The sequence below is a fragment of the Sturnus vulgaris genome, chromosome 2 (genome assembly GCF_052056855.1).
Source record: "Sturnus vulgaris isolate bStuVul1 chromosome 2, bStuVul1.hap1, whole genome shotgun sequence".
Classification (NCBI taxonomy): domain Eukaryota; kingdom Metazoa; phylum Chordata; class Aves; order Passeriformes; family Sturnidae; genus Sturnus; species Sturnus vulgaris.
This window is the reverse complement of record NC_142244.1, coordinates 34,351,513-34,365,161: the sequence shown is the minus strand read 5'-3', so window position 1 is coordinate 34,365,161 and position 13,649 is coordinate 34,351,513. Positions and strand designations below refer to the sequence as shown.

At 43.2% G+C, this 13,649-nt stretch overlaps 1 protein-coding gene across 3 annotated transcripts in view; it reads left to right on the top strand.

Moving 5' to 3' along the window:
• GDPD4 (glycerophosphodiester phosphodiesterase domain containing 4) overlaps window positions 1-13,649 on the top strand; it is a 37,654-nt gene that overhangs the window by 19,116 nt on the left and 4,889 nt on the right. For 2 of the 3 annotated variants that reach the window (XM_014887383.2, XM_088159220.1), the window contains exons 5-12: window positions 2,916-2,975; window positions 4,729-4,827; window positions 6,884-6,977; window positions 8,451-8,596; window positions 9,105-9,187; window positions 10,036-10,186; window positions 10,867-11,091; window positions 11,908-12,065. In XM_014887383.2, coding sequence (XP_014742869.1) covers window positions 2,916-2,975; window positions 4,729-4,827; window positions 6,884-6,977; window positions 8,451-8,596; window positions 9,105-9,187; window positions 10,036-10,186; window positions 10,867-11,091; window positions 11,908-12,065 — 1,016 coding nt within the window. The remainder of the gene's footprint in view (window positions 1-2,915; window positions 2,976-4,728; window positions 4,828-6,883; window positions 6,978-8,450; window positions 8,597-9,104; window positions 9,188-10,035; window positions 10,187-10,866; window positions 11,092-11,907; window positions 12,066-13,649) is intronic. The other variant, XM_014887384.2, reaches the window with a different exon arrangement.

Below are 13,649 nucleotides of genomic sequence, written 5' to 3'. Positions count from 1 at the left end.
CAACCAGTGGCTGGTCTAATTTTGCTTGTTAACACCTTACCCTCTTTCTTAATGATGTCACCTAGCTGGAACCTGCAAGCCTGCTTCCACGACCTTATTGTGACCCACTGAAGCATACAGACTTCTTCCCACCAGCCACAAGTGGCTGAAGAAAATTCTGCACAAGAGAGCACTAGCTGTCTGGACAAAGATGCTCTCCATCCACAAGCATCATTGACATTTTTTCACACCATCAATTTCATCTAATTTAATTGTTCAATCACTCGCCAAGACAATTTTCTCATCTCCATTAGGGCTAAAAGGTTAAACTGAGGGGTATAATTACAGAACTGTTTATGCTCAGTGGAGAAGAAAAATCTTTTCTTGTTTAGTCTTTTAAATCCCAACAGATAACATTTGCCTTTCTGCAGTTCAACCACGTTTTTTTCTAAGGGTTGTGAGGAGGTGACTTGTGACTGTACAAAGAGGTTCAGATGCGTTGTGGCCTCTTCATTCATAGATGGAGAGGGCTCAAAATAGTACATTGACACTGAAAGCCAAAATGTGACTTCAAAACTCCATCCCTAAGAGACTGGGGTACCAGACAAGTTCTGAGTTTTTGCCATAAAGTGAATGAATATAAGGAGCTGAATCCAGCTGCTGTGAACATCTAAGTGAGCAGATGATCCAGGTGAGCCGAGTGTCTAAGTGCCTGCCTGCATGTCCTTGTAGTGTAGGTTCAGATCCTGCCCACACCTCACCAGAAGTACTGAGATGATGACAAGGTTGTTCCCATGCTGAAGTGTAGTGGAGTTAAGCATCTGCTGTCCACCCTTTGCAGCACAGCCTTGTGGTCAATGCAGCCATTCAGAAACAGGGAGACAAATTAAATTCTCATTGCAGTGAATCCATTTCTCTTGCCACTGGGAAGCATCCCTTAATCACCACTCTGCAGGTAGATGGTGGAGAGACACTTCCACACCTAATTTTAAAGAAGAGAAGAATGCAAGATTTGGAGGCTGTAAGATTCTGGAAGACAATGGGATTGGCAAGAGGGACCTTGACTCTAACCTTGGCAGTATTAGCCAGAAACATAATGGTCACCCAAGCCCTCATGCCTTTGTACTTATATTAGACAATCCCAGAAAGTATGTGGAAGCAATTTGGAGTAGATAGACCAGTGAGAAGACACAAGGGAATACCATAACACTGCATCAGTGGAGATTTAGGTTAAAATTTAGGAGAAGGTTTTACACCCAGAGGATTGTTGGGGACTGGAACAGGCTCCCCAGGGATGTAGTCACAGGACCAAGTCTGTCTGAGTGCCCTGAGTTCAAGAACTATGCTCTCAGGAACATGGTGTGATTCCTGGTCAGGGCCAGAAGATGGACTTTGATGATCCTTGTGGGTGCCTTCTGGCTCAGAATGTTCTGAATGTTTGGCTGTATTGTACACAAGGACCAGGTCTTTGTGTAATGCCACTGGCAGCAAAGGAGCAGAGTGGCTTTTTGCTCGAATTTTTTCACTCTGAAATAGCTCATTTAAATGGGGCTGATATAAGATCTTTAGCAGTATTTCAGTTCTCTCTCAGCTGCTCCCATGTTACTCATCATGTACTGGGTGCATTTATTCTATTAAAGGAAGCCAACGTGTATTCACTTGTATTTACTGCTGAGTTTGTAATAGAATCATAAAATTGTTTGTGTTGTAAAGGACCTTCAAAGTTATCTAATTCTGACTCCCCTGGCATAGACAGGAATGTTTACCACTAGACCAAGTTGCTCAAAGCCCCATCCAACCTGGCCTTATATCTTGCTTCAAATCAGCATGATCCTGGAAAGAGAGTGTATTTGTAGATGGATAGGAAACAACTTACATTCATTTGCAGTTGAGTTTCAGGAGAGAAGACCCTCTTTCCCCAAATCTATAAATCTTCTTTTCATACAATCTCACTATCCTATAGTCTGGAGGGACTTGCATCATAAATGATCCTCCTCAGTGGAGCACTGATGTCTACTAGAAGATACTTTTCTCTAAGCCCTGATACCTGGTGACACTGGTCGTGAAAAGATCCTTTACAGTGGTTGGGAAGTTTCTCCAGGCATTTAGGCTCCTGAGCATAGACCTCTGCATTTGCACAGCAGCAAAGTGCTTCTTCATGTGAAATTCATCTCCAGACTCGCTGGTTTCCTAGGTTTGGAACTATGTGAAGAAGCTGTGCATGAGAACCGTGGCCTGACTTGCCTCATTCTTGGCTTGTTGGTGTTCAAGGCACCTTGGGCTGTCCTCTGTCCTGGCTGAGGTTTGCAGCATATTTCACAGGAACCCTCCCCAAGGGCTCCAGCTTGCCATCAGGTGGAAGGCATGTGCCAACCACCAAAAACTGGAGTAATTTAGTCCCCAAGACATTTTTCTCTGAGACAAGTCTGAGATGTCTCTTACATTCCCTGTGGTTTATGTGGAAGAATTGCCTTTTTTCCTGTCTGCTCTGTAGTTTTGTGCTGCTCTGGGGCATTTTTAATTCCCTGACTTCTCTCCCATGGTCGATATGCCTCTAATCACAATAAATGCATAGAAAGTAGTCAAGATTAATGCTGTATTGGTTTATACAATAATAATTGACCCTGACCATCATTCCTCTTTCAGAGTCTCTCCTCACAAAAAGTCATTGTAAGGGAGTGCTCAATTATCTGCTACCCAGGAAAATGTCTTTGATCCTGGAGGGCAGTCTTGATATGTGTTTGGCCATTTCAAGAGCATTTTTACTCTAGCATGAAACTTTTATCTCCATACACCTGTCCTGAAAACTTTGACATTGTGCAGGAAGACCTAGTGTAAAGTAACTTCCCAATGCAAAAAATAATTCCAGAAGTGCTTCACTGGCACACGTCACCTCCTTCCACCAAGATGCATACAATCTCTTCTTGATTTCCCAGGTCCTTGCGATGTGTTTGCTTGCAGAAGGTCAGCAGCTGTACCTGCACTGGAGTCACAAGGTGGGGAGAGTCAGGGCTTTCTGGTAACTCTAATCTATGCTTTTAATTGAGTCTGTGGTGTTTCTTTGCACAGAAAATCTCTTAGACTATGGGAGAGAAGGAAGAGAGGGAAGAGGTTAATCTTACAAGATAGAGATACCAATGAAAATGATATCTCCACCTGAACGGATTACTCAAACTCCTTTTGCACTCAGTGGAAGGAAATGAATCCTCTGAGGATGAAATTCATCCAGCTGGTCATAGGCCTCTAAATTAAGATGAGATGAATCACACTCAAAGAACATTTTTTCCCCGCTGACTCTAAAAGGTGCCTGCAGTGACTCATTCAGGTGAAGATGTCTATATTTGACACATCTACATATGGTAATATGAAGTCAAAAGCAAAGATTTCATGAGAAGCGCTGCATGATTTTCTGGATCAGATCCCAGCAACAGTGAAAAAAGTGTCTGCTCTCTCTGCAGGAGAGAAAGATGGCTTTTCCAAGGCATCCTGGTGCTTTATGCTTTTTGGTCTTTGGATGGTTCCCTGGGGCCAGGTTGGATGGGGCCCCGAGAAATCTGATCTAGTACATGACATCCCTGCCCAAGGCAGGGGGGCTGGAACTAGATGATCTTTAAAGTCTCTTTGAACTCAAACTGTTCTATAGTTTATAATTCTATTCTAGAATTTGGGAAATGCTTTTTGGAGTTTTGAAGACACAAAAACAAATTATCAGGGACTTGTTGCTGTGAAATTATGGGTTAGAATAATCTTCCTTAAGTAACTTTTGAGGCTATGTGAGGCATTTAAAAATGCTTCTCCATCTATGCAGTTTATGGTGGGATGCAATGTGATTGCAAAGGCTGCAGGGGGAGGGAATAGCTGAACATGCAGGTGCTTGATCCTGTGTTTCTTCATTTAAATAATGGAAGCTGAGTGATCTTTGCTATAAAAAATGGGTTCCAGAAGAACCAGAAAGTTGCAGAACAATTTGTAAAAAAAAAAACCAAACAAAAAAAATTTAAAAAGAATAATAATAAAAAAGAGGCATTCTTCTGTGCAAGGGATTAGGGATAGATTATTAAAATTTTGATCTGTAGAAGATCCCCTGAAGAATGGTTAGGGCCTTGGTGCAATTGCCTTTAGTTGACAGCAGAAAGATGATACACCAAGAAGTGTCTGCCATTACCACAGTGCTAGTACCAAACCGAACAAGAAGCTGAAGAATTGACTGAGACACTGCCTCACCTTTTTGGTTAAAAAGTGAACCCCCATCTCTTAATTATGAGAGGGTTTGTTATTGCTGAAGCCTGTTACAAGGCAGCTCATAGAACAAGGAAGTTGTGTTGTTGTCCCTTTTGGGTGGAATTTGTCACTTCTCAGTTTAGAAATGATGAATTCCATCTGCAGGTTAGGGATTTAATGTGAGCTGATCACCGAGGCTCCATCTATATCAATAGAGAGGGAGCCATATTCCATCATAATGCAAGCAGGAATGGATCATCTCTGAGATTCCTCTTTCTCCACTGATTACAGGGAGAATCCTGAGAGCTGACTTAGTTGAGTACCAACTCCTGAAATCAGTCTTGCCATACTGATAGCACTGAGGGTTTGGTTCTAGTTCCATTGGATTGCTCTGTCTCTGAACTGACACAGCCAATCTCATGCATCCAAAACAATTTTTCAAGCTGTTTAAATTAGCCATGACTAAGATGGATGGCATACCCTATGCAGAAATGCTGAAGATGATTTATGTCTTCTTTGTGTCCCCAGATTGGTACTTTTCTCGTCCTGGGCTTCTCTATCTCATCCCTCTTCGCATTATCTATCCTCTGGCGAGATCACGGGAAAACTGTCCGCCTCTCATTCCAGGTAAGAGGATGTCTGCTTGAAAGAGCAGCTTGTTTATAGAAGTATTGTGTGACAATTGGCAGAAGATATTCCATATGGTGAATGTTCTTCACATGCTTTTTGTTAGCAGGGTATGTTCTGAATAAACTTTTATTATGACTTAATATTTCCTGTTGGGGAAAGGAAGCCAAGGCCAGAGGTTGAGTTTCAAGCTATGTGATGTAACACGTCTCAGTTTGGAAAGATATAGAAAGTTACAGCCCTTTTTTTTCCCTCCTCAAAAATGTAGGTCTACTGTTAAATTTCAGCTGTCCAGGGCAGGTATATCAGACCTCTTAGGCTGGTAGGTTTGCTGGAGCAAGAACTTTCTCCCTCATCCCAGTCTGCTGGTACAGCACAGTTTCAGTCTTTTGTGACTCAGAAGAGCTTAATCCCCTGAGGGCACGAGTGCACTGGGTTTTTGAGGAGCAGGTGGAGAACGCTGGTGTCGGGTGGGACAAAATGCTGGATGCAGGAGGTCAAAGCTCAGGGTTGCTGGCCTCCTCAACTCTCACCAGATCTGAAGGTGGAGGCAAGAGCTGTCCAGTGCTGTTCAGTGTCTGAGCATCCAGCTCCCCACGTGTATTGGGAAGGAAGAAGCATGTAGCCTTTGACTACACAGCTGCTTTGCAGGATCCAAACCACTCTACAGTTCTATGATTCTATGTTATTTGGGTCTATTAGCTCTTCCCTATGTGGCTTAGTGCTTGTGAAGGCTGGGAGAGCAGTGCAAGTGGACTGGCAGAGGAATTGAAGGTGTGGTGTTTGAAGGTGTGGTTAATTGCACATTCCTCTTCTACAGTTTGCTAACCACTGGGTTATGCACTGGCACAGGTAATTAGAAACCACCAGCTTCTCCTCCCCCTGACACACACCAGGGGATGTGGACAAGGAGAGGGAGACACAGAGCCTTTGGGTTCCACATAGGTGCTCTTTATTTCAGGTGTCCATGCCCTTTGAGATGGCCTCCCATTGCTGTTCCCAAAGGACACGAATCACTTGTAGATACTGTGTCATGTCCATTAGCCCTGCAAATCTATCTCAGATGGCACCTCTGCTGGCACACCTGAATCCTGCATCTGGTCAGAAGATGTTGGTATCAAGTGTCCAGGGCAGACAGTGTCACATGCAGTAACATCTCCCAGTGACTGCTGCTTTCTTCAACCCTTCCAGCTTAGAGAATCAAGAATCAAGTCTAAGAAATAGGAAAGGCTTGGGTCTGGAGAGTTGGTTTTTTTCCCTAGCACATACTTTAATAACTGTCAGCTCTAGCTGGAATATTTGCCACAGGGCTCTGATGAACATGAGAAGATGATGGACTGGTTTTCAGCTCAGATTTGCCTTGTTTTAGGAAAATTGTGTTAGACCAACAACCATTCAGATTCTATATTTCTGCTTGGTTTCCAACTCCATGAATTCATGCTAAGGATAGAAGTGATTCTTGTTTTATGATCATCTTGTTTAATCTTTAGGATTAAAGAAATCAAATCTATTAACTGTATCTGTCTAGCAATATTATCTAATATATCTGCTTCTGTTATACCACACTAGTTAGTTTCATACCACAGCTAGTAAATACCACATTTTATCACTCAGATTTGTTGACATCAGTTTAATGATTTAACTGCTGTGTGGTGTAGTGTGGAGATAGCTTTCATCTGGATGGGATTGGATTGGAATGGTTTATATTGAGTTAGACTGGAAGATGCATACAGATTATGGAATATCACTAGTGGCAATCATGTCCTCATGGAGGAGGGTAGCTGTATCCCCTTCAGCTGGTTTAGGAGAAAGTAAAGAATTGAGGAGCACTCCTTGGGCTGAGGCACACTCCTCCCTGGCCTGGCCAGGGGCACATGGCTCTCCTCTGAGTCCTGAGGTATTTGGTGGATCCAACACAGGCAAAGGGGAGTGGTTAACTGCTGGTATCTGCAGCGGGAGCCCTTCCAGGTGTAAGGGCTGTAGCTCTGATGGCGATTGTTGCCATCTGTCTGCACAGTTCATCTTTTGGCTAAAATCCTTTTTCTCTCCTTGCCAGGTCACAGCTCCTTATCTCCACATAGGGGCAATTGCCATCATGGTCCTTCTTGCCTGGCCTGTGGCTCTTCATGCCATCAGAGCAGATAAGAAAGGTATGGCAGATCTGGTTCCTGCTTCCTGTATGATAAAAGATACATACGAGCATGGGAAAAGAGGCATGCAGGAGCCCTTTCCTCCCACACCTGCACTCCAGCTGGAGGAGACTTTCAAATTCTGCATCTCCCAGGGAAATTAGTGGGGCTGGGGCTTGGGCTTTACACTGCCCTGTTGCTGTTTCAGTGTGTTACTGGTTTGCATGTTACCTTGCACTGTTTTGCCCTATACTGAGGCAGTGATCTGTGTTGAAGCAGAGGAAATTAGCAGAAGCACCCATGTACTGAGTGAAAATTTGCGAGTGGCAGTTCCCTTGATTTTTGCTTGCTGTGTACAGAAGGCATCTCCAGTCCAGTCAGACAAAGTACTTCAGACTAGCATATCTCTGGAGAAGCCAGCTGAGATAGGGAAAAGAGCTTTTTGATCAGTTCTTAGTGTTATCTCATGGGAAGTTCCTGCCCACCTCTAGGAAGAATGACCAAATGTTGTAAGGATAAAGCCAGATGCCAGGAACAACTGCAGAAAAACCTGACTGGGAGTGGCTGTTTTTCTCTTATTGTCTCTCCACATAGCCACAATTATCTACCTGACACCCATCTTTGGATATTGGTTTGCAATGAAAATCACAGATGGAATGGACTGGTGAAAGCATATTTTTTTTCCTGTCCAAGATTCTTCTCATTGAACTGCACCTGGGGAGGTCAGGGGAGAATAAACAGGGACCCTATATACCACCAGGCCTGAGGTACTCCTCATCATCTTAGCATAAGCCCAAATTCCTTCAGAGCCACTGGCACAGAGGGATAGTGGTACCCAATCGAAAAAGAGGTGTTGGTGCATAGGTGCCCATTTCTCAGAAGAACTGTTTTGGCCCCTGAGGAGAAGGACTCTTGGGGCCTTTGGGCAATGTGTCAACAGACTCCAGAGAAGAGCTTAGATAACGAGTTGGAAAGTTTCTGAGGGGCAATATCCATGCTCTCAGGTCCATAGGATTATCTAGGTCACACACAGAAGGTCACTAGCAACAATCTGAATGAACCAGGGAAGTATTCAAAATAAGGAGATGAATGAAACTTGAAACTTGTTCTCATCTGAGTATGAAAAAATTAGCATCCTTCTATTGAGGATTGGTTTTCTACATATGGAAGAGATTTCATTGCATCATGTCTAAAGAGAAAAAGAAATAAAGCCATATCTTGCCATATCCCATCAGGCACAGTGAGATGTAATTAAAGCATAAAACCTGCAGTCCTGACTTAGGCAGCCTGCGTCCTTGCTTTCACTAATTTGTTTTCCTGGGTTGCATTGTTTGAAGAGAAAGTGAAAATTAGGGAAAGAAGGAAAGGAAAAAGGGACGAGACAAAGCCCAAAAGCTACTTAGCTGGAGGACTGTCTTAAAAGTTAAGTGGCAAGGCAGACTCATACGTTATGATGTGGATTAACTCTAGCCTTCCTCCTTCAAATTCTTTCAGTTACTCAGGTGATAATTGTTGGTCCATACCTGGCTATCCTTCTCTTTCTTTTCTTGATACCTCTGGGGATGTACTCTCCTTGCATCAGAGAGATGGGAACACTTGGACCAAAGCCAGCCCTCATTGGACACCGTGGAGCACCAATGGTAGGTCTGAAGAAGGTATTTTATGTCATTTCTTCATCCTCTCTGTTGCTACTTTTGTCATCATCTTCTGCTGTTTCTTTGTTGTTTTTTGGGGTTTTTTTTCTCCCCCTGAAATATGTGGAGGGTGGGAGACATTTCTGGTCATTGGGACTGCATGGCAAAGGCATCACTGCATGGGTTTGTTTACAAGGAAAACACTGTTCCTGAGGGACAAGACCAGGTTGGAGGGGGCCCTGAGCAACCTGAGCTAGTGAAAGGCGTCTCTGCCCTGACAGGGGAATTGGGACAGGCTGATGTTCAAGGTCCCTTCCAACCCAAACCGTTCTAAGATTCTGTTATTCTTCTGCATGATGGGTTTGGCTAAAGTGGAAGAAAACAAACAGTAGACTTCAACAATATAATGATGCTCCCTTAATAAAAACCAGAGATGTTACAAGGAGGCAGAAAGTATTTGCAGAGCCCTCCAGAGTGTTTGAAAATGATCTGCTCATAAGCCTTTTTTTTTCAGCTGGCACCAGAAAACACTGAGATGTCATTTATGAAGACAATTGAGCATGGTGGGGATGGTCTTGAAACAGATGTCACCATAAGGTGAGGGAAAAACATCACATCTCACAGAATATATGCTTCTTCTTCTAAGAGCTGTCTTTGGAGACATGCAGCTTGGGTTTTACTGATGGCTGGGACAGGGTCCATCAGCTGTCATGAGACAGGGGCTGTAGGGCATGGTTGTTCTCAGGCAAGTCAATTAGCTGCAGTTATTGAGTAACAATCGTTATTTCTACAGTGTGTTTTAAATGTTTAGCAGAGTATAGAAACAAGCCCCCACTCTAGTGTGATTTCCAGGTCACAGTGAAGGTTATATCAGGTCTACAAACCAACAGAAAATTGTGTTCAGCTTTGTGACAGCAGTGCCCTAATAATTAGATCTTTAATTGCCTTTGGTGAACCCGTTGCCATGAAATGCTAATTCTGTGCAGGATGAGCTGTTTCCAGGCACTGAATGAGAAAAACACATTTAGATGTTCTACTAAACTAGACCCTTCTGTAAAAGAAAATTTTGCACTTCCGTCATGCATTCAGAATTCAGTCCTCTAAAAACCACAGGAACACTCTGATGCCAGCAAAAAGAGATTTCAACCATAAGTTACTATTTTTGAGGGAGTTAGCAGGGCAAAAAGGTCACCTCCTTCACGTTGCCCCTAGGGAAACTGAGGTACAGACAATCATGACTTCTGTGAGATGTCCTAGAAGTATTTAAGCTGGAATTAACCTGGTGTCTTAAGCCTCAGCATTCCTCCACATTGCACTTTCTGCTCTAAGGAAGGCTGTACTACTGCATTCACAGTGGCCCACATGTTCTTCTGACGTGGCTTGAGTCTGCTCATGCTGTGAATGAACCTGCTCCCCAGGTGATCTGAACTCTTGCTCTCTGGCAGCTATGATGGGGTTCCTTTCCTCATGCATGATGACACCTTGAGAAGGACAACTAACATCCAAGAGGTCTACCCTAATGACACTGGTAAAGAAGCTTCATTTTTCTCCTGGGATGCCCTGCAGAAATTGAACGCTGGAACGTGGTTCCTTAAGGTAAGCATCATGAAGGGCTAGAAGCATTGAAGGTCAGTTGGACTGGACTCTAGGCAACCTGGTCCAGTTGGAGACATCCCTGTCTATTGCAGAGGGCTTGGACTAGCTGGTGAGCTTTAAAGGTCTCTTCCAATCCAAACTTTTCTATGATTTCATGACTATCACCAACTGGATGTAAAAGAAACACCAGCCGTCTATTATTTAACAGCATCAGTGTTAGAAGAGGAACTGCTAGTTGAGTCAAAACTCAAGTAAGTCAGTATAAATCCTTCAATTTGGGTCTCTTTGCTCTGTCCAGTTTGCCTTCAGGCTAAGGAGACCTGTAACAATTGGCTGGTGGATGTTCTTGTGTCACCTTACCATGGCAGCAGCAGAGCTCGTGGACTGGGGGAAGAAGAAAAGAGCTACTTGTGTAATGTCTGTTTATAATATTTAGAGCTAACAAAGTGAGACAGAGAAACACAGCAGAACTAGCTTTGAACTGTGCAATTTAGGTCCCAGAAGCAATGTCCTCACAGCCTGGGTTCCCCCATTTCTTAGGTGGAAGAAATAAGCAAAATAAAATATCCCCACCTGTTGAGGACTGACATCAAACTTTTTCCCTCTTAGAGATACAGCTGACTCCCAGAGCAAACTGCCTGATTGATTTCCTTTTTTTTTTTATATCTGTTTATTTCTAGAACAAACCATTTGTAGGGATGGGCTCGCTGTCAAAGGCAGATCAAAACCAGGCAATGAATCAGTCCATTTACACGCTAAGTAGTTTTTTGCGCCTCGCAGACAGTCACAATAAACTTGTGATATTTGATCTCTACCGCCCTCCAGAGAAACATCCTTACAGGAACTTGTGGCTCCGCAAAGTCCTGGACGTCATTCTCAATGAGTCGAAGATTAAACGCCATCTGGTAGGGTGACCTCGCTCCATATCCCTTCTTCTTGCTCTCCTCATTGAGACTTTGGAGTGTACTCTGCATGATTTCACCTGCATAAAATTGGCCCGTTGCATTTCACTTGATTTAAAAGGCATCATTTGGAGTATATTCCTAATGTTAGTTCCTCAGAAGGTTCACAATGGTGTAATCCTTCAGCAGCACAGGAAAAAAGGCAGTGTATGTACCAGCTGATGCAGTAGCCTCTAAACAGCATCCCTTCATAAATATAATAATTGTCAGTGTGTTCCCTGCTACCCTTGCTTGTTTTATATATTGCATCAAAATTCCTGGCTTAAATTCAAATAAATTGTGAGTCTTTATTCCCTTCCTCCCCCTGGCAGTGGATGAATGCTAAAGTCATGGAAATCAGGTTATGTACCCATTGATGTCTGGTAAGTTATGCTGATCTGTATCTGCTGAAGATCTTTTCTTCCATGCTGGAAGAGTGGTAGAACAGAATATATTCGGTTGCCTTTTCTATAAACCAAAGCTGTCTTTTCATTAATTTTCAACACTGCATCTTTTGTTGGGCTGTATGCAACATACTCACCGATTTCCAGTGGATAAGCAAGGAACAGTGAATACTTATTTCTTGGTAAAAGCAACTTGCAAGTTCTAACCCTGCATCTGAATATTATTTGATCGCTGGGAGAAATGCTATTTGCCAGGCTGGGTTAAGACATTATTCCCTCAAGACATTATCTTTAGTGGGCTTGTGTGAAGAGCAGGGCATATTAGGGGCATGAATTCTTCTGCTAAGAATTCACTAGTTCCTCTTGTTGCCTGCAGGTCTTGTGGCTGCACAATAGTGTGAGGTCCTTTGTTCAATCTGTTGCTCCTGGGTTTCAGCACACGATGGGCAGAAAGGCACCAATAGAAGACCTATTAAAGCACAATATTGTCAAACTCAATCTGGTCTACACTGACATGTCCAGTGAAGATATCCGGTAGGTTTCAGCCCCAAGTACAATCTTTGGGGTGCATCTGGATTATGTTTGCCTCATGCATGGGGCAATGTCTCCCTCCAGTGACCAGTTCCAGAGACTATAATATTTTGGGAATAGGTTGTTCAGATCAAGTAGCCATCCCTGATGTATTTTAGGGGTGACAGACTGCAGTTCACTCCTACTGTTGATTAAGAGGTGGCACATAATGTAATGAAATCTGGCTGTCCTCAATTCCATATGGACCAGGATCTGAGGATGTTCTGGTAAGAACAACACAGCTGTATTCTGATTTCTTGTCTTTTTATTTCTGCCATCCCCGGTCCCACCAACACCGAATCAAGGAGAATGAGCAACTGTTTAACCTCTCATGGCTCTTCCACAAACACAAGTGGGAGTGCCTAATGCTGTGGTGAGACACCACCACCCTCTTGTAGCCAGTGTTTTAGAGACATAATTTCTCATCTGTTACTACCAGTACTCTGTTGTATGTGACACACTGAAAATGTCATTTCTATGATGAAAGGCTCCATATTCATTGCAGGAGTTCTCAAAATGCTACTGTCACGTGGCAAAATAACCCAACAAACCACCAAAAACCCCCAGCTTTACCTGTCCAGCTCTCCTTTTGTAAATAGGATATTTTTCTCTTTCCAATGCACAAAACCATCGAAGTCGAGTTGAACTGAAAAAGAAATGAAAAGCTTTAATCTTCTGGACAAGAGTAATTTTCACGTTTTCTCAATTATAATTGTGACAGGATGTAAAATCACAGAATCATAGAATCACAGAATGGTTGAGGTTGTAAGGGACTTTCAGCATCATCCAGTTACAACCTCCCTGCCATGGGCAGGGAAGCTCCCACTAGACCAAGTTTCTCAGAGCCCCATAGCCTGGTCTTTAACACTTCCAGGGATGGGGAATCCACAGCCTCTCTGGGCAATCTGTACCAGTGTCTCAACCACCCTCACAGTTAAGAATTTTTTCCTAATGTCTGATCTAAACTTTTCCTCCTTCAGTTTAAGGCCATTCCCCCTTGTCCTGTCACTCAATGCCCTTGTAAAAAGTCCCTCTCCAGCACTCTTGTAGCCCATCTCCTCAGAGCCTTCTTTTCTCCAGGCTGAAAGGCTATAAGAAATCATAGGCAGATCCATTTGGGTAAAGGTAAACCTTGGATAAGTCCTAGGTAGATTTCTAAATGCTGATATTGATGATACATTACTTTACTCTTATACAAAGAATGAACTTACTTCATATTAAGTTTCAATAGCTTATAATAAGTTGAGAAATGATGTGTTGGTGGAGTGACCAGAGCAAACTCAAGTGGCCAGCTTTGGAGATTAGCTCAGCTAGTTTAACCAACTCAAGTGCTCTAACCAACCAACATGGTGGCTTCAATCCCTACATGAGCCATTGACTGAAGAGTTGGACTCTGTGGCCTTGTGTGTCCCTTCCAACTCAGGCTATTCTGTGATTCTGTGGTTGTTTGGAACACACTGTGGGAAGATTTTAGAATAACATGAATGGTTTAGATTTGAAAGATCTCTAAGATCATCAAGGCCAACCATTGTCCTAGCACTGCCAAAT